Source organism: Ursus americanus, chromosome 12, assembly GCF_024610735.1.
Source record: "Ursus americanus isolate L20-20 chromosome 12, mUrsAme1.1.p, whole genome shotgun sequence".
In the NCBI taxonomy this organism is placed as follows: domain Eukaryota; kingdom Metazoa; phylum Chordata; class Mammalia; order Carnivora; family Ursidae; genus Ursus; species Ursus americanus.
The window spans coordinates 71,031,968-71,058,206 of record NC_142138.1 but is presented as its reverse complement, the minus strand read 5'-3'; the positions used below and the strand labels follow the sequence as shown (position 1 = coordinate 71,058,206).

General features: G+C 44.1%; 1 protein-coding gene and 1 non-coding gene across 4 annotated transcripts in view; both read right to left on the bottom strand.

Moving 5' to 3' along the window:
* Positions 1-25,048, bottom strand: part of TUFT1 (tuftelin 1) — a 44,488-nt gene extending 19,440 nt beyond the window's left edge. For 2 of the 3 annotated variants that reach the window (XM_045790537.2, XM_087866292.1), the window contains exons 1-2: positions 24,909-25,048; positions 1,148-1,249 (exon numbers count right to left, since the gene is read on the bottom strand). In XM_045790537.2, the coding sequence (XP_045646493.1) occupies positions 1,148-1,249; positions 24,909-24,968 (162 nt within the window). In that variant the 5' untranslated portion in view covers positions 24,969-25,048. Of the gene's footprint in view, positions 1-1,147; positions 1,250-1,651; positions 1,727-24,908 lie in introns of all 3 variants that reach the window. The other variant, XM_087866293.1, reaches the window with a different exon arrangement.
* Positions 21,844-21,946, bottom strand: LOC123787779 (U6 spliceosomal RNA). Its single transcript, XR_006778316.1, has one exon. It is a non-coding gene; the product is annotated as a U6 spliceosomal RNA (small nuclear RNA).
* Positions 25,049-26,239: the final 1,191 nt, after the last annotated feature.

The following is a 26,239-nucleotide window of genomic DNA, read 5'->3' as shown; positions in this document are numbered from 1 at the left end:
CTTTAAACACAATTTAGTTTTTAAATGGGCAAAGGATTTGGATAAATATTTCTCCAAAGAAGACACACAAATAGGCAATAAGCAAATGAAAGCATGTCATCAGGGAAATGCAAATGAAAACCATAAGATATGGCTTCACATGCGATAGGATGGTTATAATCAAAAAGACAGGTAACAAGTGTCAGTAAGGGTATAAAGAAACTGGAACCCTCCTACGTTGCTGGTGGGAGTATAAAATAGAACAAATGTGTTGAGAAAAAGTCTGGTAGCTCCTCAAAAGATTAAATATAGAATTACCAAATGACCTAGCAATTCCACTCCTAGGTATATACCAAGAAAACTGAAAACATATGTTCACACAAAAACCTGCACTTGAATATTCATAGCAGCATTATTCAAAACAGCCAGACAGCAGAAACACCCAAATGTTCACCAACTGATGAGTGGGTAACAAAATGTGATATAGCCATTCAAGGGAATGTTATTTCACCATTAAAAGGATTAAGTACTGACATATGTTACAACACGGCTGGGTCTTGAAACTATTAAGTGAAAGTGATAGAAGTGAAAGAAGCTAGACACAAAGGCCACATGTTCCAGGATTCCATTTATGTGAGACAGAGACAGAGAATAGATTGGTGATTGCCAGGAGCAGGAAGGAGTGACTGAAAATGTTCTGGAATTAACAGTGGTGATGATTGCACAATCTGTGAACATATTAAAAACCTGATTTGTACACTTTAACGGAATCGATTGTATGGTATATGAATTATATCTCAAAGAGCTGTTTTTAGAAAAGGAGTAACAATAATTGCTTTATTAAACAAACAAAAAAAAAATAGTAAGTTCCCTAGACGCACCTGCCACCTGTCTCCACCACCTCCAGCAGCTAACTATGGGTAGGGGGGTAGGCACCTAGAAAGGGCATCTCATCCATCCTCGTGCCTGGGGCTGCATTGCACACACTGACTACGGTCTCCTGGTGTTAATTAGGATCTTTCCAGGAAAATACCCAGGAACTAGCATTACAGGTCTGGTTCCTCCTAGTCAAACCACAGTCAAACCCTGTGGCAAAGTCAGCTGCTCCCTCTCGCACGCCTGTGAGGAGGAGGAGGGGAGAGAGAGAGGGGAGGTGAACTAAGCTTACCTTAATGATCTCCTCATGTCCATCATTGGACTCCACCAGTTCGGAGGCCAGGGAATGACCGGTTGAGCGGCCAGACACCATCGCGTAGGTCTTCCTGCCCGCCTGCCAGAGACAGAAAGAGAAAGAGAGAGAGAAATGGCTCAGAAATCATGACAAGCCCAGAACTTCTGCCCCTTGACCAATGCAGAATACCTGCTCCCCAGAAGACGTAAAGGATTAGTCTGATTTTCCCCTGTGAAATTCACTTCAGAACCTGTACCAGAGCCACACAGCAGCCACACCGGACGGGGAAAATTAGCAGAAACCGCAGGTTAGTTTTACTTTCAGCGGGGTCTCCCCATCCGCCAAAGCAGTGCACAATGCCGAGGTCAGCTGGTGTGTCTGAAAGGACGTGATCCTGAGCAGCAGCAGAGACGGTTCCAGGCAGCACTGGCACGGGAAGTCAGCGGCAAGGAAGGAGAACTGGCTGAGGGAGAGGCCTCACGCGTCCAGAAATCTCGGTACCTTCTGGGCTAAGTGTTCAAGTTCATCTCCTGTCAGCTCACTCTGTAGAGTCAGCCTGAGAATGTCCACGCTGCCCTAATAATGGCAATGACAGCAACAATAACCCCTTACCTTTACAGTCCACTATTGGCACAGGGACACTTTTGCCAGCCCTGTGGAGTGGGCCTTCTAATCACCACTTAACACACAGAAAAGCCGAGGTCTGGAGAGGTGACATTAGCTTGCCTAAGATCAGCCACTCCTGGGTGGCATGATGTCTCAGGGTTCTCTGACAGTGCTCTTTATACCACACCAGAGACTACAGAGCACGCTGCTCCATGCAGTTCCAGAAGGGCCGGCCACCCCGGTCCTCAGATTACAGCACACTGCACACATTCCCGTTTTCCCAGCCTTGGAGAAGGCATCCCCAATCCAGGGTTCCTACCTGACAGCCAACCAGAAAGCTACCGACCAGGATGTCCTTCCTGAACCGAACTACAGGACAGCAGCTGAATCCAAACCCCCCACCTTGTTTTTTTTTTTTTAAGATTTACTTATTTGAGAGAGAGAGAGAGTTGGGGGGCAGAGGGAGAGAGGAACTTAAGCACTAAGCACGGAGCCCAATACAGGGCTCAACCTCACCACCTGACCATATGACCTGGGCTGAAACCAAGAATCGGACACTTGACTGTGCCACGCAGGCGCCCCCAAACTCCTATTTTTATAAGGCATACAGAAATTCTCCAAATGAAAGAAGGTAAGACAATAGGTATTTATCTACAGATGAGCCTAATTTCAAAGGAAGAAGATTTTCTTTCCTAACTCAAAGAAGGTTTAAAAAACAAACAGAGGTAAACAGAACACATTGAGAGGGAAATCATATGGTAAAAGGAAAAAGCAGATGCTGGAGATTTGGGGAGATAACAACATTGAGAGGACCAAACCCCACCAATAACCTGTATCATGTGTAGAGCTGGATGAGAGATTTAGCGACGCTGGGCCTCTGGCTTGCACCAGAGAAATAAGGAGTTGGACTCAATATCTCTACGGTCCCTTCCAGCTTTGATACCTTGAGAGCATGAAAAGGGAGTATATGCTTCCCCGAAGCAATGGTGGGAAGATGGGTGCTAAGCTACCCAAGGATAAAAGTGACCTTGAGGTCCAGGAGCAGAAATGCCATCTTACCCTTAACAGGTTTTAAGGAACCCTCCTAACATTCCAAATGTCTGGTGGAAGGAAAGGAGGAAGAAAGAATGTGCCCCCCCCCCCCAAGGGAGCTGGGAGAAGCTTTTCCGTGCAGGGAACAGCCCTTCCTATTCAAGGAAGAGAACTCGGGAGAGAAGAAATCAATCTGTGGTCAGACACGTAACTTTCAGTGCTCTCGTTATAAAATTGCAACACTACCCTCCAACACTACTAGGGGGTTTTGGTGAAAATTAACTGAAAGTGTATGAAGGTCGTCCTCTGCCACATAAGAGAGAGGTACTCAAATATTAACCTCCTCCTACTTCTTGAACCCAAATTTGGGACAGATGGTAGACACGCCCACATGGCCCTTCAGCCTTCCCAATCCTAGCAATGTCGCTGCTTTTACAGAAACACTTAATTCCTACCAAATACAAGTTAGATCCTTAGTGGGGGCATTTCAGGCCCTCCAGAGCCTGGGTCAACTCACTTCTTCTATTACTGCTTCTCTTTGCTCCCGGTCCAATACATCCCAGGCTTTTCCACCTCAGTGACTTGCTTTCACCATTTGCCTTAAATGTCCTTTCTTCCCATTTTCACATGGGGCATCTGCAAGGCCCTCAAGAGCTCACACTGAAATGCCACATCTTCCATGACACATCCCTACATCCAGTGGGAAACCTGCCTTCCCCTCCCTGAGCTCCCTCAGCCACAGGGCCTCCCGTGGCACCTGCCTCTCAGTGATTTATGTTCCATGAGGAATGGCCCCTTCTGTTAACTCCCTGTGGGCTGCTGTCTGCCAGAGTCCGCACACAGGTTAAGTATTTTCTGAACGCATATGAGTGCTCCATGACACCTAGGTCAAGAGAACACTACACAAGAAAGAAGAGGAAATGATTTCAAAATAGCCAGAGTGGCTGCCAACTCTTTTCCCCAGGACATACACAGGCACTTTGGTTAAAATATCTCTCCATACCTGGAGGCAGTTGGGGAAAGCTGGGGCATCCCTCAGCCAAAATAAAGGGGTTATTATTAGCTAATGAAGATCATCAAGTCTGGTTTATTGTATGAATCCAGGTATTCTAATTGAAAGAGCACAGACGACTAGGCTAGATGGGAGCCTATGAGAGGTCATCTCACCCATACATGTTATCAGAAGTCCAGGTGGACAGGATAAAGTATGCAACTTGCAAAAGTACTTAAAGAAATAAATGGCTGAAAACCTTCCAAATTTTACAAAAGACAAAAACCCACAGATTCAAGGAGCTGAGCAAATCCCAAACAGGATGAACCCCCAAATCATGCCAAGACACATCATAATTAAACTTTTGATAACTAAAGACAAAGAAAAAAATCTTTTCAAGTCAGAGAAAAAAATGACACCTCACTTATAAGGAGAAAACATTCTGAATAAAAAGCAGATTTTTCATCATAAACCAAGAAGGTGAGGAGAAAATGGCACACTATTTTCAAGTACTGAAGAAAACCTCTTAATCAACAATCCTATGACCAAAATATCTTCTTCAGGAATGAGGGGAGAAACGAATGTTCTCAGCTAAAGGAAAACTAAAGAGAATTTCTCACCAATATAGCTACACTGAAAGAATGGCTGTAGGAGAACCTGGGTGGCTCAGTCGGTTAAGTGTCCGACTCTTGATTTTGGCTCAGGTCATGATCTCGGGGTCATGAGGTCAAGTCCCACATTGGGTTCTGTGTGCAATGTAAAGTTTGCTTGTCCCTGTCCTTCTGCTCCTCCCTCCACTATCCTGCTCTCTCTCTGGAATGAATGAATGAATGAATAAATAAATAATTTTTTAAACAGGTGGGGCATCTGGATGGCTCAGTTGGTTAAGCAGCTGGCTCTTGATTTTTAGCTCAGGTCATGATCTTGGGGTCCTGATTCAGCCCTGTGTGGGCTCGGCATCCTATGTCAGGCTCTGAGTTCAGCACAGAGTCTGGGATTCTCTCCCTTTCCTTCTGCCCTTCCCTGCATCGCAAGTTCTCTCTTCCTTTCGCTCTCTCTCAAAAAGAAAAAGAAAACAAAAACAAAATGAATGGCTGTACAAGGTCTTCAAACAGAAAGGAAACAATACAAAAGGAAGTTTGGAACATTAGAAAGACAGAAACAACATGGATAGCAAAAACGTCACTGAATACAATAGGTTTTCCCTCTCCTCTTGGGTTTTCTAAAATACATTTGATGGTTGAACTTAAAATTACAACACTGTCTGATTTGGTTCTAAATGTACACAGAGGAGGGGCCACCTCAGTGACACAGTCGGCTGAGCTTCCGACTCTTGATCTCAGCTCAGGACAAAATCTCATGGTCGTGAGATCAAGCCCCACTCAGGCTCCACACTCAGTGGAGAATCTCCTTGAGATTCTCTGTCTCCCTCTCCCTGTCCCTTCTCCCACTCTCTCTCTCACTCTCTAAATAAATAAAATCTTTAAAAAAATAAAAATAGGGGACACCTGGGTGGCTCAGTCAGTTAAGTGTCCGCCTTCAGCTCAGGTCACGATCCCAGGGTCCTGGGATCAAGTCCCGCATCGGGCTCCTTGCTCAGCATGGAGCCTGTTTCTCCTTCTGCCTGCTGCTCCCCCTGCTTATGTTCTCTCTCACGCGTGCGCTCATTCTCTCTCTCTCTGACAAATAAATAAATAATCTTTTAAAAATAAATAAAAATAAAAGTACATAGAGGTAATATTTAAATTAATTTTATTATGAATGGGAGAGGGTAAAGGAAGGTAAGGTTTCTATACTTCACTCAAACTGGTAAAATGGCCCACTGGTAGACTGTGAAAAGTTATATTTATATAAGTGTAATACCTGGAGCAATAATTAAAATGTCTATACAAACAGATAACACTCAAAAACAACAAATGAATCAAAATGGAATGCTAGAAAGCTTTCAAGTAACCCATAGGAAGGCAGGGAAAATAAAACAGATAAATGAAAAATAGAGAACAAAAAAACAAAAATAAAATGGCAGCTTTGTCATGCCAATAATTACATTAAATGTAAGTGGTCTAAATACACCAATTAAAAAACAGAGATTGGCAGAGTTGATTTAAAAACACAAATCAATACATGCTATCTAAAAGAAACATATCTAAATGTAAACATATAGGCAAGTTAAAAGTAAACGGACGGGGGGCGCCTGGGTGGCACAGCGGTTAAGCGTCTGCCTTCGGCTCAGGGCGTGATCCCCGCGTTATGGGATCTAGCCCCACATCAGGCTCCTCCGCTATGAGCCTGCTTCTTCCTCTCCCACTCCCCCTGCTTGTGTTCCCTCTCTCGCTGGCTGTCTCTATCTCTGTCGAATGAATAAATAAAATCTTAAAAAAAAGAAAAAAAAAAAGTAAACGGACGGGAGGGGTGCCTAGGTGGCTCAGTCATTAAGCATCTGCCTTCGGCTCAGGGCCTGATCCCAGGGTCCTGGGATCGAGCCCCGCATTGGACTCCCTGCTCCACTGGGAGTCTACTTCTTCCTCTCCCACTAGCCCTGCTTGTGTTCCCTCTCTTGCTGGCTTTCTCTCTCTCTGTCAAATAAATAAATAAAATCTTTAAGAAAAAAAAAAAGTAAACGGATGGGAATAGATACATCATGCAAACATTAATTAAAGGAAAGCAAGAGTGGCTATATTAGTATCAGATAAAGTAAACTTCAGAGCAGAGAGAATTACCAGAGACAGAGAGGGTCACTATATAATGTAAAAGAGTTAATCCACAAAGAAAACATAGCAATCCCAAATGGATATGCACCAAACAACAAAGCTGGAAAATATGTGAAGAAAAAACTAAAGAACTAAAAGGAGAAATACACAAACCCACAATTATAGTTGGAGACTTCAACATACATCTCTGAGCAATTAATAGAAAGAACTAGGCCAAAATGAGCAAAGATACATAAGAGTTCAACAACATCACCAACCAACACCATCTAATCAACAGTTATGGAACACTCCCCTCAGTAGCAGAGAACACATTCTTTGCATGTACCTATAAAACATACATTAAGATAGACAATAATTTGGACCATAAAACAAACCAACAAACTTGAAAGAACTGAAATCATACAGAGCATGTTACCTGACCAAATGGCATCAAACTAGAAATAACAGAAAGATAAAAGGAAAAATTCTAAACACTAGGAACTAAACAACATACTTCTAAATAATTCTTGGGTCAAAAAGGAAGTCTCAAGGGCACCTGAGTGGCTCAGTCGGTTGAGTGCCTGACTTCAGCTCAGGTCATGATCTTGGGGTCCTGGGATTCAGCCTTGCATCCAGCTCCATGATCAACAGGGACTCTGCTTCTTCTCCCTCTCCCTCTGCCCCTCCCCCTACTCAGGCTCACTCACTTTCTCCCAAATAAAAATAAAAATAAAAAAATAAAGAAAACATTACATATTTAGTAATGTAAAGAAAAAGGAAGTCTCAAGAGAAATTTTAAAAATCACTGAACTGAACAAAAATGAAAACACAAAATGTCAAATTTTGTGGGACATATCTAAAGCAGTTCTGGGGTGCCTGGGCAGCTCAGTCAATTAAGCATCTGCCTTCAGCTCAGGTCATGATCTCAGGGTCCTGGGATTGAGGCCCGCATTGGGCTCCCTGCTCAGCAGGAAGCTTTCTTCTCCCTCTCCCTCTGCCCCTCACACTCACTCTGCTCTCTTTTGTAAATAAATAAATAATCAAATAAAGCAGTTCTGAGAGGGAAAATCAAAACACTAAATGTAAACATTAGAGGGACACCTGGCTGGCTCAATCAGTACAGCATGCAACTTTTTTTTTTTTAAGATTTATTCATTTATTTTAGAGAGAACGAGAGATAGAAAGAGAGAGAGAGCATAGGAGCAGGGGGAGGGACAGAGGGAAATAATCTCAAGTAGACTCCCTGCTGAGCAGGAGCTGGGATGCAAGATTCAATCCCACTGCCATGAGATCATGACCCGAGCAGAAATCAAGAGTTGGATGCTCAACCGACTGAGACACCCAGGTGCAGAGCATGCAACTCTTGACCGTTCAAGGTCATGAGTTTGAGTCCCATACTGGATACACAGATTACTTTAAAAAATAAATAAATGCATACATTAGAAAAGAAAAAAGCCTCAAATGAACAATGTAGGCTTCTCACTTTTAGATAAAGAACAATAAATTAAACCCAAAGTGGGCAGGAGGAAGGAATTAATACAGATAAGAGAAGAAATAAATAAAATTTAACACAGAAAAGACCAAACATAATTTTTTTTAAAAGAAAGAAAAGTAAGGGTGCCCGGGTGGCTCAGTTGGTTAAGTGACTGCCTTCGGCTCAGGTCATGATCCCAGGGTCCTGAGATGGAGCCCCACCTGGGGCTCACTGCTCCTCAGGGAGCCTGCTTCTCCCTCTCCCCTCTCATGCTCACTCTCTCTCTCTCTCTCAAATAAATAAATAAAATCTTTAAAATAAGAAAAGAAAAAAAGTAAACATTATAGACCAGTATCTCTCGTGAACATAGAGATTCTATTTCTTAATATTTTGTTAGAATATGGCTAAAAGACATGAAAAGACATTTCACGGAAGATATATAGATGGTGAATAAGCACATAAAAAGATGTTCAGTCATTAAGGAGAGACACATCAAAACCACAGTGAGATACCATTATACACCTATCAGAATGGCCAAAACAAAAAACAGTGACACCACCAAACACAGGCAATATGGAGAAAATGGATCACTCCCACATTGCTGGTGGCAATGTAAAGTGACACAGCCACTTTGGGGGGAAAAAAGATTGGCAGTTTCTTTATATATATATATATTTTTTTTAAGATTTTATTTATTTATTTGACAGAGAGAGACAGCGAGAGAGGGAACACAAGCAAGGGGAGTATGAGAGGGAGAAGCAGGCTTCCGGCCAATCAGGGAGCCCGATGTGGGGCTCGATCCCAGGACCCTGGGATCAGGCCCTGAGCTGAAGTCAGCTGCTTAACGACTAAGCCACCCAGGCGCTCCTGGCAGTTTCTTTAAAAACTAATCATACAAATACCGTATGACCTAGCAACTGTACTCCTGGACATTTATCCGAGAGAAATGAAGACTTACGTTAATGCAAAAATGCGTACACTGATGTTTAGAGCAGCTTTATTTGTAATACCACAAAACTACAAACGACCCAGATACCCTTCAATAGAGACAACAAACTGCGGTATATCTGTAGCATGGACTACTTACTACTCAGCAAGAAAAGAGAACAAATTATTGATGCATACAACAACAGTTCCCAGAGAATCATGCTAAGGGAAAGAAGCCAATCACAAAAGGTTACATATTGTATGATTCCATTTATTTAACATTATTGAAATGAAAAAATTATAGAAATGAAGAATCGATTAGCGGTTGTCAGGAGGTAAAGAGAAGATGGGGGTGAAAAGGAAGTACATGTGGGCTCCAACGTGAAGTATCTTTGTGCTGGTGGACATATGCTGTATCTGGACTGTACGGTCTATTCTGGTTGTGATAGCATGCTATAGTTTTGCAAGATGTTAACACTTAGGAAAACTAAGTAAAGGGTATAGGGGATCTCTATTATTTCTTATAACTGCATGTGAATCTACAATTATTTAACAAAAATTTAATATGTTCCGGGACAAAAACTGAAGAATATAATGAAGAAAATAAGTACTTATAATCCTACTACCCCAAAATAGCCACTATTAAAATGTTAGTGTATTCCTTATAATTTTTCTACGCATATTTGTTAAAAACATACTACCGTACAAAGTTATATACTTGCTTTTTCCCTTTAATAGTTCATCATTAATTTCCATACACTCAACATTCTTCAAAATTGGCTTTTAATGGACACTAGTACGCCACTGAATAGATTAAATAAAATAAACTTAGGTATTCAAAGTAAGCTCCCTCTCTTGCCCCCATTTTTGTAGATTACTGCCAAATTCTTTTTATTTCTTATATATTTTTTTTTATTTCAGAAAATATATTTTCTTTTGACAGAATGAGATGATACACTGCAGTACCCAGATGACCACCAAATTTATTGCCTGGTCCATTACCCCTCAACCCCAACTGACTTTCTCTCTTCTTTGCAGAAAAAGAATCACATTTGGAACAGTTGGACCTGTGCTCAAACACTGACTCTGGCTTTCATTTGTTGTGCGTATTGATTTATTCTCCCTCAGCCTTAGTGTATTAGTCGGTAAGATGGACAGTATGCTGCTTAAGTGAACACACAGTGACAAAAGCACATAAACAAAAGTTCCAGCTCCTCAAAATTTGATGGAATGCTCCTCTTCAAAATATTTGCTATAGCATATGCTTGCTTATAAGCTGAAGTAAAAGTGCCTTGTTGGAAAAAGGATGGATATTAACTTCTACCTCACACCATATACAAGTATCAATTTCAAGTGGATTGCACATTTATTTATTTATTTATTTAAAAGATTTTATTTATTTATTTATTTGTCAGAGAGAGAGAGCATGAGCAGGGGGGAGGGGGAGAGGGAGAAGGAGAAGCAGGCTCCCCACTGAGCAAGGAGCCTGATGAGGGTCTCAATCCCAGGACCCCAAGATCATGCCCTGAGCCGAAGGCAGACGCTTCACCGCCTGAGCCACCCAGGCATCCCTGGATTGCAGATTTAAATGTAAAAAGCAAAAAATATCTTCCCCATAAAAAATTTGATAAATTGGACTACATTAAAACTTTGAACTTTTATTCATCAAAAGATACTGCATGACAATCCACGGAGCAGAAGGTATTCACTCAGAATATATCTGGCAAAGACTATTCAGAATATATTAAGAATTCCTATAAAACAAAAAGACTAAGTACAACATGGTATCCTGGAGTGGATCCTGGATCAGAAAAAGTACATTAGTGGAAAAACTGGCAAAATTCATATAAAGCCTATACTTTAGTTAATAGTCTTGTATCAACATTAATTTTCTTAGTTATGACAACGGTACCATGGTTATATAAGATGTTACAGTTAACATTGGGGGAAACTGAGCGAGGAGTATATGAGAATTCTCTAATATCTCTGCAACGTTCCTATAAACTTAATAGTATTCCAAAATAAAAACTATAGTTAAAGAAAGAGAGAGAGAAAGGGCAAAGAGGGAAAGAAAGGGAGAGAAAGCAGGTGCCCAACAGAAAAATGGGCAAGAGACTTCAAAAGACCCATCATATAAGAGGATATCCAAATGGCCAATAAACATCTGAAAAAGGTTCAGTCTCATTAGTCATCGTCATCAAAGAGTTAACTACAAGGCAATACTACAAAATACCCATCAGAATGACTACAAATGAAAACAAAAAACAAGTGTTGGGGGCTACGGAACAATCAGAACTCTCCTACACTGATGGTGGGATTGCTCGTTACCATAATCTCCTTGGAAACATCTACCAAAGATGAACATCTGCAAACCCTGTAACATAGCAATTCTACTCCCAGTTATCCACCCAACAGAAATGTATACCTATGTTTCCCCTACAAACAAAAAATTCTACCCATAAAAAAAGATACTAGAATGTTCACAGTAGCATTTCTCATAATAGCCAAAAATTAGAATTTATCCAAATGTTCAATAATAAAATGGATAGGGGCACCTGGCGGACTAAATTGGTAGAGCATGCGACTCTTAATCTCAGGGTCAAAAGTTCGACCCCACGATGGGTGTGGAGATTTCTTAAATACATACATACATACATACATACATACATAAAACCACATTTTTTTTAAGATTTTATTTATTAGAAAGAGAGAGAGAGAGAGAGAAAACAAGTGGTAGGGAAGAGCAGAAGGGGAGGGAGAAAGAGAGAGAGAGAGAGAAAGAAGCAGGAAGCCCAATGCAGGGCTTGATCCCAGGACCCAGAGATCACAACCTGAGCTGAAAGCAGATGCTTAACCAACTGCACCACCCAGGTGCCCCTAAAGATTTTATTTTATTTTTTAAAGATTTTATTTATTCATTTTAGAGAGAGAGAGAGATAGCATGAGCGGGAGGAGGAAAGGGGGAGAGAGAGAATCTCAAGCAGACTCCATGCTCAGCATGGAGCCCAACACGGGTCTCAATCCCAGGACCCTGAGATCATGACCTGAGCTAAAACCAAGAGTCAGACACTGAACTGACTCTGCCACCCAGGGGCCCCTAAAGATTTTATTTTTAAGTAATCTCTACACCCAAACCCCCAAGATCAAGAGTCATATGCTCTTCCAACTAAGCCAGGTGTCCCTAAAGCCCCATTTTTTTTTTTTTTTAGATTTTATTTATTGGACAGAGAGAGACACAGCAAGAGAGGGAATACCAGCAGGGGGAGTGGGAGAGGGAGAAGCAGGCTTCCCGCCGAGCAGGGAGCCCAATGCGGGGCTCGATCCCAGGACCCTGGGATCATGACTTGAGCCGAAGGCAGATGCTTAACCGACAGAGCCACGCAGGCGTTCCAAACCACATTTTTTTAAAAGATGTATTTGTTTATTTTAGAGAGAGAGTGAGCAAGGAAGCATGCTTTGGGAGGATGGGTAGAGGGAGAGAGGATCTTAAGCAGGTTCTGTGCTGAGCACAGAGCCGGGCACAGGGCTCGATCTCATGACCTAAGCCAAAACCAAGAGTCAGATGCTTAACCAACTGCGCCACCCAGGCACACCCTAAAACCACATTTTTTTTTTTAAGAAGAGTAGAATGGATATAATTAAAATTGGGATATAGCCATACAATGGAACAGTGTACAGCCATGAAAAAAAAACGAGCTACTGTACACACAACACGGATAAACTTCACAGAAATGTTAAGCAAAAGAATTCTGACACTAAAGTATACTATATGATTCCACTTACATAAAAAGTATAAAAACAAGCAAAACTAATATATACTTTAGAAGTCACGATAGTGGTTACCCCTGAAGGATGGGGGTAGGTATTGACTCGAAGGGGATAATGACTAGAAGTGGGGGCTTCTGTGGGGCTAATGATTCGTTTCTTGCTCTAGATGCTGCTGCTCTCCCTGCTTGTACTCTCTCTCTCTCTAACAAAGAAATAAATAAAATCTTTTTTAAAGAAATTTTAATATATAAATAAATAAATCAGTTGGTAGAAAGATGGGACATATGGATTGATAAAGCAGAGGTTTGGTCTGAATATAGGGAGTTGGGTCAGGTAAGTCAAGTCATTCACTATCAAGAACTATATTGTCCAGGGGCGCCTGGGTGGTGCAGTCGTTAAGCGTCTGCCTTCGGCTCAGGGCGTGATCCCAGTGTTCTGGGATCGAGCCCCACATCAGGCTCCTCCGCTGGGAGCCTGCTTCTTCCTCTCCCACTCCCCCTGCTTGTGTTCCCTCTCTCGCTGGCTGTCTCTGTCAAATAAATAAAAAAATAAAATATTAAAAAAAAAAAAAAAAAAGAACTATATTGTCCAATATGGTAGCCATTAGCCACATGTGGCTATAGACCACTTGGAATGTGGCCAGTCCAAATAGAGATGTTCTGTACAAAGTCATAGTACAAAAAATTGAATAATTTCTTTTTATCCTGATCACTTGGAATGATAACCTTTGCATATATTGGGTTAAATAAAATCTATTATTGGAAAAATTTTTAATGTAAAATTTAAAAATACATGAAAGATGTTCAACCTTACCAGTAATTAGGGAAATGCTAGTTAAAACAATAATGAGTTATCATCTTGGGGAGAATTTCATTAAATTGATAGATTTAAGAAGTGTAGTGGCGCCTGGGTGGTGCAGTGGGTTAAGCTCTAACTTTGGATTTCAGCTCAGGTGATCTCAGGGTCGTGAGATGAAGTCCCGAGTCAGGCTCCTCACTCAGCCCTTGGAGTCTGCTTGAGATTTTCTCTCCCTCTCCCTCTGCCCCTCCCACTCATGCTCTCTCTCTCTCTCTCAAATAAATAAATCTTAAAAAAAAATAGAAGAAGTGTAAAGAGGAGGGGCGCCTGGGTGTTGCAGTTGGTTAAGTGTCTGACTCTTGGTTTCTGCTAAAGTCATAATCTCAGGATCGTGAGATCAAGCCCTGCATCAGGATCTGCACTCAGCACAGAGTCTGCTTGAGATTCCCTCTCCCTCTCCCTCTGCCCCTCCCACTCACGCGCTCTCTCCCTCTCTCTCTCAAATAAATAAATAAATCTTTAAATTAAGAAAAAAAGTGTAAAGAGGAAACATGCAGACGTATGTTCACAGCAGCATTGTTTGTGATGGCTACACACTGGCAATAGCCTAGAGGATCCGCTGACGAGAAAATGGATGAATAAACTCTGGCATATAGTAAAATGAACTAGTATTCATCTGTGAAAATAACTGAATTACAGCTTCATGTATCGACATGAATGGATCTCCAAATTAATGGCAAGTTTAACAGCAAGCTATAGAAGGGGAACCTGGCTGGCTCAGTCAGAAGACCATGTGAGTCTTGATCTCAGGGTCGTGAGTTTAAGCCCCACACACTGGGTGTAGAGATTACTTAAATAAATAAATAAATAGATAAATAAATAAATAAATAAACTTAAAAAAAAAACAAGCTAGAGAATATAGATAATGCCATGAATATAAAGTTCAAAACATGCCAAACCAAGCACTATATCACTTGTCCATGTAGGAAAAGTGTAATAAAGAGCAAGGAAATAAACACAAAATTCGAGACAGTGATCACTTTGTGGAGGAAGCAGAGGGTTATGAACCAGGAAGGACCCCAGGGGCTTCGAAAAGATTGGTAATGTTCTATTTCTTAAGCTGAGAGTTCAGTGCACAGCTGTCCATTTTATTGCTATGCTTTAAAACTTCCCCCATACACAAGCCTTCTTTCTTGCTCTCAGTAAAGCAATGGACTTTTCCTCATGTAAATCCTGCAGAAATAGCATTTCTAGACCAACAAATTGGCAAATATTAAAGATACTGGGGCGCCTGGGTGACTCAGTCAGTTAAGTGTCTGCCTTCGGCTCAGGTCATGATCTCAGGGTCCTGGGATCGAGCCCGAGCTGGGAATCCTTGCTCAGCGGGGAGTCTGTTTCTCCCCCTCTCTCTGCCCCTCCCCTTCTCTCATGCTCTCTCTCTCACACAAAATAAATAAACAAAATATTTTTAAAAAAACAAAGAGGGGCACCTGGGTGGCTCAGTCATTAAGCATCTGCCTTTAGCTCAGGTCATGATCCTAGCATTCTGGGATCGAGCCCCGCATCGGGCTCCCTGCTCAGCGGGAAGCCTGCTGCTCCCTCTCCCACTCCCCCTGCTTGTGTTCCCGCTCTCGCTGCCTCTCTCTCTGTCAAATAAATGAATAAAATCTTTTAAAAAATAAATAAGATAAAATAAAATAAATTAAAAATAAAAAAATAAAAAAATAAATGAAAATACTGATAATATCCAGGATTGGTGAGGGTGCAGGGAGAAAGGGCATGCTATATATTGTTAGAGAGAGTGTAAAGTTATACAAGTATTTTGGAAGTTAATTTGCCAATATTAATAAAAAATATTTGCACATTTTGTAAATCATTTGACCCAGTAATTCCATTTTTAGGAAGATGCCCTACGAATATCCACACGCACTTGCCGAAAGATATATGTGTTAAACTGTTGACTGCCGTACTGTTTACAACAGTTACAAGCTGGAAACAGCATAACTATCCTCCAGTCAGTGAGTAAGTGAATAGAGTATGGTATCATCCACATGGAATACTACACTGCTGATAAATAAACTTCTGTGAACCGACAGGAAATGATCTCCAAGATAAAGGAGGAAAAAAGCAAGGCACTAATTCATAAAAAAATGACTTATTTAAGTACATATACATATATATACACATATACGTTTAAGTACACACACACACACACACACACACACGTTCACAGTAACTGCCAACTTCTATACATAGCAATTACTATGTGCTGAACCCTACTGGGCTCGGTTCTAAGTGCTTTATACATATTAACTCATCTAATCCTCAGAATAATACTATGTGGTAAATGCTATTTATCAACATCCTTATTTTATAGATGAGAAAACCAAGACACAGACATTAAGTATCTTGCCCAAGGCCATGTAACTAGCAAGGGTCAGAGGCAGGATTCAAACCCAGGTCCTGTGGCTCTAGAGTCAGTGTTCCCAAACACCAGGCCACAGGGCATTTCCAGAATGTAAGCACGTGGGAAAGCACTGAATTTATACACATTAAACAAGAGAAGGACAAAGGAGTAAAGGGACTTTCAGGCCATGCTTCTACAGTGTTTTTAAACTTCAGCAACAAAAATGTGTTTGTGCAGCACTGGTCTAGTTAAATACATAAATTAAGAGAAGGCAAGAAAAAGTGCTAAACTTGGAGTTGGAGGTGGGGTCTGAGTCCAACCGACACCTACTAATCCTGAGCAAATCGCTTTATCTCTCAGGGACTGTTTTCTATCTGCAAAATGGTAGTGGTAATACGTACCCCGACTACATTTAAGGCAGGGCAGGCAGAGACGTAGCATAGTGTGAAAGTGCTTTGCAAATCATAAACCGCTTCACAAAGGTGAGACGGCATTACTTTCCCAAGGAGCTCTGGGAAGACACGGGCAGGAGGGTGGGTGAGCCAAACTGTCTAAATGAAGCCTGTGAACAAACCTAGGGCTCTCTCTGCCACCTCAGCCTCCAGAACCAGAGAATCCAGTCTGCAAGGCCATGAACTCAACCCACAACCCCAGCCCAGAGCTAAGGAGGGAAACCCAGGCCCATCTCTGCATGGTGCCATTAGTTGTTTTCTGGAGCTGGAGTGATCTCAGGGCTATGAGCAGGTTCCAGGGAGCTTTAGGAATACCCCAAAATGTCTAGCACAGAAGTCCCACCGGGGACTCTCCGAGAGGCAAGATAAGCAGTAGAGCCTTCTCTAGGGAAAAAGCAGCAGCTAATCACAAGGTAAGCAGCCTCCAACCTCATAAACATTCTTGGGGAGAAGCCCAGCCACCTCCAAATTACAGGCAGCCTCGCGCTTCTGTTCAAACAAATCTCCGGCTGTGAGTCACTCCTCGGAGCAGGGAGGGGTGAACACATAGCTGAGGGGTTAGAGATCAAGATGCTGTGGAGAACCGATAGGGAGATAAAGAGGGAGGCCCCAGAGGTTCCCACACCCCAGGCTCATGTGATAGGGGAAGATCTATGGGAAGTTATGTTTCCCTTGCTCCCACTCCCCAGGCTGCTATGGGGGTCATGAACACGGGTGGCAGGTGAGGGTCAAGGATCTTTCTAGGAAGTAAGGGCAGTGGAGATTGCCCCTGAGCTGGAAACCAGCATCCTTAATTCATCTTTCCTCTGTAACCCATTCCTCCATTACTTTGTCCCTCAGTCCTATCCCCTCTCCTACCCGAAATGTACGCAGTCTCCCAGATAGCTGCAGCAACCGCCTCAAGTTGCCCCTTCTGAGAAATGGGAATAGCCAGCCACTTGAAACACTGGCTCCCAAGAGGCCAGCACAAGGTAAACCCCAATAAAGTCAAAGAGTGCCAGATGCGGTGGTTGGGGCTTACCCTCTCCTGGCTGCCACTCCACTCTCAGGTCTTGGGCAGCCTTGGCTCTGCCTTCTACTGGGCTCTCTAGGCCAGAAATGGCCCTTTGTTAAGTATGACACAAAGAATTATTCCGCTCCTCCCCACAGATTAGCCAACGACACAGGTGTCTGCTTTTTGTCTGGCTACCTGCCCAGAGGCATGGGCTGGACAAGCACTCTGCAGAGGGCTGACAGGGGTGATGGGGAGGTGAAATGAGAAAAAGGATTTAAGGTGGCACCCTAAATGGGGCAGCCTTTCTCATCACCTGGAGACCTGCTGCAGGGAACCGACAGGGCAGAAGAGGCCTAACAGGGAGTGTGTACAAGAAGGGCGGTGGGCTCCTGAATGCTCCATGTGAAGGAGACACCTTTAGCTGAGCCAGTCGCTCTCCAGGAAACCTGCCAGGTGCCCAGCCAGCCTGGGATGGAGGGGCAGTTCCCCCTCCTCTCTCTTGTCATTTTGTCATTCTTCGCTTTTGGCCCTCCAGATCCTAGAAGATCATTTCCTTTTTCTTCCGTCTTCTACCCATCCCATCATACCCTGTATTTTCTTCTCTTCTTCCTGCCCCTGCTGGCCAGGCTTAAATCTAGGCCACCAGCCTCCCTGGCACATACCTATTCCCCTAATGAGACCTCCCCACCCCTAAGAAACAAAAGTATTTCACAAGACTCTGCATTGTGACCCAAAGAGGCATGTACCATAATTACCGGCAGGCGGGGAAGCTCGTCTCACCTGCTCTGAGCACATGTGTCTGGAACCGAAACCATCTGGGTGAACACCCCATCCCCCACCCCCGAAAAATATGGCCAATGCTGGCGCCAAATGCCAGGTGACTGGGTAAGCTTCCTCACACAGATCCTCTTGCAGAGCTCAGGATTCCCCAAATTCCTGGCAGGACTGGAGACATCAGCTGTAGTTCTTTAGAAAGTAAGACTCTGGCAATGAATGGGGGAGAAGAATGGTGTGAGGAGGAATTTACGGGCTGAGCTGGGGACAGGTGTTCTGAGTGGAAGGAACGGGCAGTCACCAAACTTGAAAGGTTCCTCTGCCCAGGAGTTTCTTCCCCATCCCGGTGTCACAGAGCCAGGGCTCTCACCATTTTAGAATTCATTTACTCCTTTGGAGTAAGTAGAATGACGCTAGAGGAATCCTCTTTCAAAATGCAAATATTCTGACCCAGCAATTCCATTCCTAGGTATGTCTCTCCAAAAGAAATTAAAATATATGTCCATATAAAAACTTGTAAGTAAATGTTCATAGCAGCATTATTCATAATAGATAAAAAGTAGAAACTACCCAAATGTCCACCAACACTTATCCATGATGAACATATGTGATGATATATCCATACAATGGAATATCATTCAGCTTTAAAAAAGAATGACGTACAGGGGACGCCTGGGTGGCTCAGTCACTTAAGCGTCTGCCTTCGGCTCAGGTCATGATCCCAGAGTACTGGGAACAAGACCCACGTCATCCCTCAGTCCAGGTCAGTCCATCTGTCCATCCTCCCTGCTCAGCAGGGAGCCTGATTATACCTCTCCCTCTACCCTTGCCCTTCCCCTTCCATTTGTGCTCTCTCATTCTCTCTCAAATAAATAAAATCTTAAAAAAATAAAATAAAATGGAATGAAGTATTGATTCATGTTACAACGTGGATCAACCATAAAAACAACATCATGCTAATTGAAAGAAGCCAGTCACAAAGGATCACACATTCTATGACCATATTTACATAAATACCTGGAATAGAAAATCTCAGAGAAAGAAAATAGACTCGTGGTTGTCTAGGGCTGGGGCAGGGGAGTGCGCTAAGAGAAAATGGGGAGTGACTGCTAATGGATAAGGATTCCTTTATGGCTAGAGAAAATGTTCTAAAACTGATTGTGTTGATGACTGTACAACTCAGTGACTACACTAGAAGCCACTGAATTATACATTTTAAATGGGTTATTCATGCAGTCTATGAAGTATAGCTCATTAAAGTAGTTACAGAAAAATTAGGCCCATAGCAAACCTTCAAAAAATCATAGCTTTAGTTTAAAAAAATTTTTTTTATTTTTTTAAAGATTTTATTTATTTATTTGAGAGAGAGAGAGAGTGAGATTGCACGCGCAAGTGGGGTGGGGCAGGGAGAGGGAGAAGCAGACTCCCCACTGAGCCGGGAGCCCGACTTGGGACTCGATCCCAGGACCCAGGGGTCATAAACTAAGCCAAAGCAGATGCTTAACTGAGTGAGCCACCCCCTTGCCACTGCCGCCAAAAAAAATTTTTTAAAGGAATGGAGCTCAAGAAAGACTTGGTATTAAACTAATTCAGCTTCTGAGATCCTAAAGGAATAACACTTGTTCCAGGGTAAAGACAAATGTTCTAGCTGTAACTGATGAAAAAATTCCAAATCCACCCAGGCGTTGTTGAAACTCTCCGGCCAAGACTGATCAAGACAAAAAAAATTAGAGGGATGCCTGGGTGGCTCAGTTGGTTAAGCATCTGCCCTCAGCTCAGGTCATGATCTCAGGGTCCTGGGATGGAGCCCCGCATCCGGCTCCCTGCTCAGCGAGGAGTCTGCTTCTCCCATTCCCTCTACCCTCCCCCTCCCACCATTCCTTGTGTTCTCTCTCTCTCAAATAAATAAAATCTTACAAAGACAGAATAATTGGAGATGAAAAAAATGTAAATATTCTGAGGAAGGGTAACGCTGATAGATTACTTAAAGGGAATCATCTTACCAAAGAGCCCAGAGCATCATGGGACATCAGCTGCCTAGACCATGAGTCAGAAAAAGGAGGAAGAGGAAAGGCGCCTAGAGCAGGATACTAAAATATGAACCCTGACCATCACTCCTCTAAGACCAGTCCCGGCTGAGATGGTGCTAGCAAAGGTTACTCTGGGCCTACTACAGGCCCCTCCACTGGCAGAGGCAAGGGGAAAGGAACAGATAAGCATCAACATGAACAAAGTGAGAAGGAGGAAACCTTGACCAGACCAGAGAGCTCCCAGACTCTTCCTCCATCCCTTGGGCAGGGGTCTCACGAGAGGCTAAAACAGTCTCATCTAAGCCAGTAAGCACAGCAAACAGAAAATAACAGCTAGCACTGAGCACCTACTATATTCCAGGCACTGTGCTTAATGTTTCACATACACTATTTTATTTAATTCTCACAACAACATTAGAAGGGTGCAATTATTATCCCTGTTTTACAGATGAGGAAACTAAGATGGAAAAGATTAAGTAATTTAATGAAATGATCTTAGGCAAAGCAAACATCAAAGCCTTGACTACAGCCCCACTGTAAGGGCAGATTCCCAGGACCAGGCTCTTAACCACAATGCTATTAACAGAACTCATAGTTTAGTCAAAAATTGTGATGTAAATATACTAGGAGGATGGGAGAAGGGAAAGAGAGTATGTAAGCGGTGGGAGTATAAACTTTCCTATAATTCCTACAGCAGGAAGTCAACAGATGTCTAAAACTGATAAACTAAGAAGTATCGCTCTAAGCATATTACTTAGAAACATGGGGGTAAATACCAGACAAAAGTGCTAAGAGTTGAATGTGGTCTCTCCCATGGGGCAGGGCTTGTGGTAGGAAACTGCTTGCTAGTTTCTTTTAAAAAGTCTTTAGATAATATTAATCTTTTAAAAAATCAGGCACATATGTTCCTTTGATTGAAAAATGATTTATAAAGAAAAAAAGAGGGGCACCTGGGTGGCCCAGTCAATTAAGCATTTGACTTCAGCTCAGGTCATGATCTCAGGGTCCTGGGATCCAGCCCCATGTCAGGCTCTGCACCGAGCATGGAGTCTGCTTGGGATTCTCTCTCTCCCTCTGCCTCCACTTGTACTCTCTCTCTCTCTCTCAAAATAAATAAATAAAATCTGAAAGAAAGAAAGAGAGGGAGGGAGGGAGGAAGGGAGAAAGAGGAGTGCCTGGCTGGCTCAGTCAGTGGAACATGCAACTCTTGATCTCAGGGTCGTGAGTTCAAGCCCACGTTGGGTGTGGAGACCACTTAATTAAAAAAAAAAATTTTTTTTTTAAGAAAAAGAAAGAGATCATTCAAACCAAAGTCTAATAGAGTGAACTTCTGTTGCTTTTGCCACACAGCTTCCATCTTCCTCTACCGGTAACAGCACTTGGGTTTTGCTTTGCATAATCTCCCTCCTTTACAGGATAATCTGGTGAGCCTGTCCATCAAGGAACCCCACATTGCCCTGCCCAAGGTGGTTGAGGGGCCAATGACACCCTCTCCTTGGAGTCTCGGGCAGAATAGCAAAAACACCTGGAACCAATACACCCAGATGTAGAAACCCTCCATTACTTCCTTCCACTTAGCCAGATCCAAGACTCTCCCGGTTCACACTTTATTTAATTGAAGTCCAGCTGACACCATGTTACATTAGTCTCAGGTGTACCACATAGTGATCTGACAACTCCATCGCTATGCTGTGCTCGGCACAAGTGTAGCTACCATCTGTCACCATACACTGCTATTGTAATACCACTGAAAACCAGGGAACATTTCATGACTGCGTGTCACCCTTGCACAGGGACCATGCCAATCTTCTCCATATCGGTTCAATTTTAGTACATGTGCTGCCAATGTGAACAGCCTTGGTTCGCATTTTTTAAGCTTTCCCTTAAACTCTGTGACTGCCCATTTCCTTCTAATAAATTCCTCTTCTGCTTACGTTAGCTAGAGTCCCTCTCTGCTGCTTATAACCAAAGGAACTTAATGGGAATGTTTAATAAAAATGTCTGAGGTTTGTTTGTGCTTCTATAACTTACTACAGTGGCTTGCAAACTCCTCTGACCTAAAAAAAATTTTACCTCAAGATCTAGTAAACACACACTCACACACAATATGTATAAATACATATAACTGAAACAAAACTTTTGCTAAAAATGTCCACCCTAACACTCTGATAGCACTAATTCTATTTCTTTTATTTTGAAGATTTTTGTTTAGAGCAGTTTTAGATTTACACCAAAATCGACAGGAAGGCCCAGAGAGTTCTCATATACTCCCTGCCCCCACACAGGTATGGCTTCCTCCATCACCCATCTCACTCACCAGAATGGCACGTTTGTTACCAAGAATGAAGGTACACATCACCATCACCAAAGCGCACGGTTCCCCTTGGGGCTCACTCAAGTAAAGTGAATAACGTACATTCTGTGGGTTAGGACGAAAAGAAAAAAATCCTCTGCGGTCGACTCCTCTCCCCTCTACCCTCAAAACTCCTGGCAACCACTGATCTCTTTGTTGTCTCCACATGTCTGCCTAGTCTAGAATGTCATGTAATCGGAATCCGTTTCTTTTCTAATGCTAGGGTTCTAACCCACTAAGTTGACTTCAGACCCACTAGTAGTGATGATCTGCAGTATGAAAAATATTGGCTCACCACACCTGCTGCATCTGCCACCAACAATAAAAATAATCCAGAGAGGTATTAGCCATATTACCATGTCCATGTGTGAGGCACCAACGCACATGGCCTGGTTAGTAGGGAAACACCAACAGAGTCCCAGGGTCCTCACTCCCACTAGGACACACCAGCTGGTTAAATTGCCCACACTGCTGACACTAAGGAGAAACATCTGTTCATTTACATATTCATTCACTCACTCTGAGCATGTGCTGAGCACTCACTAGATGGTGTGAAGATACTACAGCTTCCTGGGGACTGTCCAGAGCCATAAATTCTATCTTCAGGCTGGCTCAGAGGAGAGGAATCCGGAGACAAAGCCTATCTCCTGCCTGATTGATTGTTTACCATCTCCTCCCCCTCTTAACAGCTCAGGAATGTCTCCAAGAACAGATTCCAGCAATGCTTACTTCATTCACAGCTTTGAAGTAAAATACCTCTAAAGTCCAACCTACAAAGAAGGAATAAAGGGAATTTCTATCACCTCTTGTTCTAGAGATCTCTGATTAGCTTCAAACTAATCCATGGCTGGACTGACTGAATTCGTTGCTCACTATTTTCCTACTGACTCTCCCCCACGAGGCAAGCAACAAAATATCAAGGGACAGAAGAGTGTGTCAAACCATTCTCAACAGTACCCATACACTGGTCTTAAGACCTTTCCGAATCTTTTTTACAGCGAACAAAAAGAAGCCCAACACCCTTCTCCTTTATTTTCCTCACACCCTTTTCCCTGCCTCAACCATTCCAAAACAGTGAGTAAGAGCACACAGTAGGTCTTAGCGCTGACATAAGAGAGGATGGATTTCTTTATCTTCAGAATTGCATTGCTGGGGGAGTGGCCGGTTGGGCAGTAGCAAGAGCTGTAATGTGGGCAGAAACACTTATAGACTGGACAGAAATGGAGAGGGGACTGTGAAAAGAATTAAGTGATCATCTGTACTCTAAACCTGAAATGAGAAACTATTCTACGAGTTACTTTGAGTTATTTTGAAGAGCCATAATCCCAGTGCAGCTGGGTTAGTTCCCCCAGGGGACATGCTGAGACTGGAACCCAGGACCGAAATCAGGTACAGAGTGGAGGGAGGGGAAATGCAGGGATACAAACTCCCCATCACCTTGGCTCCCATTTCCCTCTCACCCACAATAGCTTGAAAATAGATGAAACAGTACACACCCATTCTGGGTCAAGTTCCCCAGCAAAGGCTAGTAACATTCAGCCACAAGTCACCTTCCTCTGCCTCTGGAGAGGAAAAATCATATGGTCACCTGGGGTGGGGAGAACAACAAGGACAGGCAGCCAGGGAGTGAAGGGAGCAAGACAGATGTGTTAGCGCTGGAGAACGCCCCTCTTTCCCCCACCCTCCCTTCGTCCGGAAGCTCTCGCGTGGGTCACTTCTCTTGCCTAGGTTCTGGCATCTCCTTCATTCACTTGCCTGGAGCTTGGTAGCTGGACCCGGAAACAAAGTGAACAAACCGTCCCAGGAAGCTACCGGTTGGCTGATGGGGGAAGGGGAACCAGGAGAACTGCAAGGGGAAGGAGAAATCCGAGCAGAGATGTGACCCCCAGGCGGACAGCCCTACCCCTCCCACCGAAAGGTGGAGTTCCTGGCCAATCTCGGCGTACCTGGAGTCCTACCGTCCAAGACCCAGGATTTCACTTTACCCTTTGTCTACTTACCGACCACGCAAGGTACCAATAAGTTCTTTGAAGGGCCTCTGAGACCACTAGGACCCACAGAAAAGCCTAATCTCCCCCGTCGGAGACCCAAAGTACAAAGAGCGCAGAGATCCCGTTCCAGGAGCTCATTTCTCCTATGACCCTATCTACTGCTCACAGGACGCCTAAAGAGCGCGGACCGGATACGCGCTCGGGGTCCCGGGCAGGAGCTGCAGTGTCCTCCCAGAGGGCAGGGATGCCCCGAGTCCCCAAGCCTCCGAACAGCCTTCCTGCCGCGACTCCCCAGCACCCCCACTGCTGGCCACGCCGCGGTAGAAAAAGAGAAAGAGAAGCGCCGCCAGGAGCGGACGGCACCAAGCCGGCCCCAGGTGATGTCAGCGAACTCGGCGCTGGGCACGGGAGGGACGGAACTGGAAACCGAGAATACGGGGCGGGGAAGGCGGTGCGGCCACTCTCTCTTACCGCAGTCTGCCCCTCCGGGTGCACGTCCACCAAGGTACACCAGTTCCGCGTCCCGTTCATCTTACTCCCGCCGGGGGTCGCAGCGCGGACGCCCAACCTCCGGCCCGAGGTCCGGCGCTTACTAGGCAGGCGCGCGCGGAACTGCCCCCTTGTATAGGAGCGGCGGGGGCGGGGACTGCTGATTGGACACGCCCCAAAGGTGTCGTTCGCCAATGTGAGCGGAAGAGAGGGGTGGGCGTGACCGAGAAGCATCAGGGCACGCCCATCTGCACTGGCTCAGATTTACAAAAAGGTGGGGCTCGGAGCTACCTGAGGCTGCTTAACAGAAAATTTGCCCACTGTGTGTGTTTGTGTCTCAGACATTCTTCGTTAATCTTGCTGTTCCTTCTTTTCAACTCCAAGGTCAGTGTTGGTGAAAGACAATCACCCTGCCTGCCCCTTAGAGGACTGAGTTGGAAAAGCGCTTCCATCCATTCTCTCCCTATATATAGGCCACCTTTGTGGAGCTGAGCATGTAGAAACGCAGGCACCAGAGGCCAACTCACTCAGACTGGCCTAAGCCAGTCTGGCAGGTGCCCTGCCCTGGCAGGAGGCCCAGGCCAAAGTCAAAGCCAGCTTGACTCTGGGTGGGGCTTGTTTTGTAGAAGCTATTACACCAAAGCTGCCCTTATATGGTTGGGAGAGGCGGGACACGTTGCCTTAAAAGGATTTTGCGTTCTTGAGAAAGGATGAGCCTCAACTTCTCCAATGGCATCCGCTCCCCAAGCCCAGAGTATCATTTTTTTTAAAGATTTTATTTATTTATTTGACAGAGATAGAGACAGCCAGCGAGAGAGGGAACTCAAGCAGGGGGAGTGGGAGAGGAAGAAGCAGGCTCATAGCGGAGGAGCCTGATGTGGGGCTCGATCCCAGATCGCCGGGATCACGCCCTGAACCGAAGGCAGACGCTTAACCACTGTGCCACCCAGGCGCCCCCAGGGTATCATTTTAAGGGCCCACAGGAGAGGATGGCCAAGGATGGAGTCTCTTCCAGCCCAGCTTTTCTCTGCAGGCTGGCTGCTCCACTGGGCTGTGGTCCAGGTGGAAAGCAGGCTGGAGGTCTGACCCACTCTGGAGTGGGCAGTGCCCCTGAATCTGGCAATAGGCCCTGATGAACATCTAGCTCCCTCTTCCAGGCAGCACAAGAGCAGAAATGACAGAAATTTTGCTACCTCCCAGGTAGGGACTGGGTCCTGTACCAGATGGGAATGAATGTCTTTGTACATGGGAGGTGAATGCTGGGGATATCCCTGTGCCCCAAGGGAATAAAACCCAGTTTTGGTCTGTCTCCT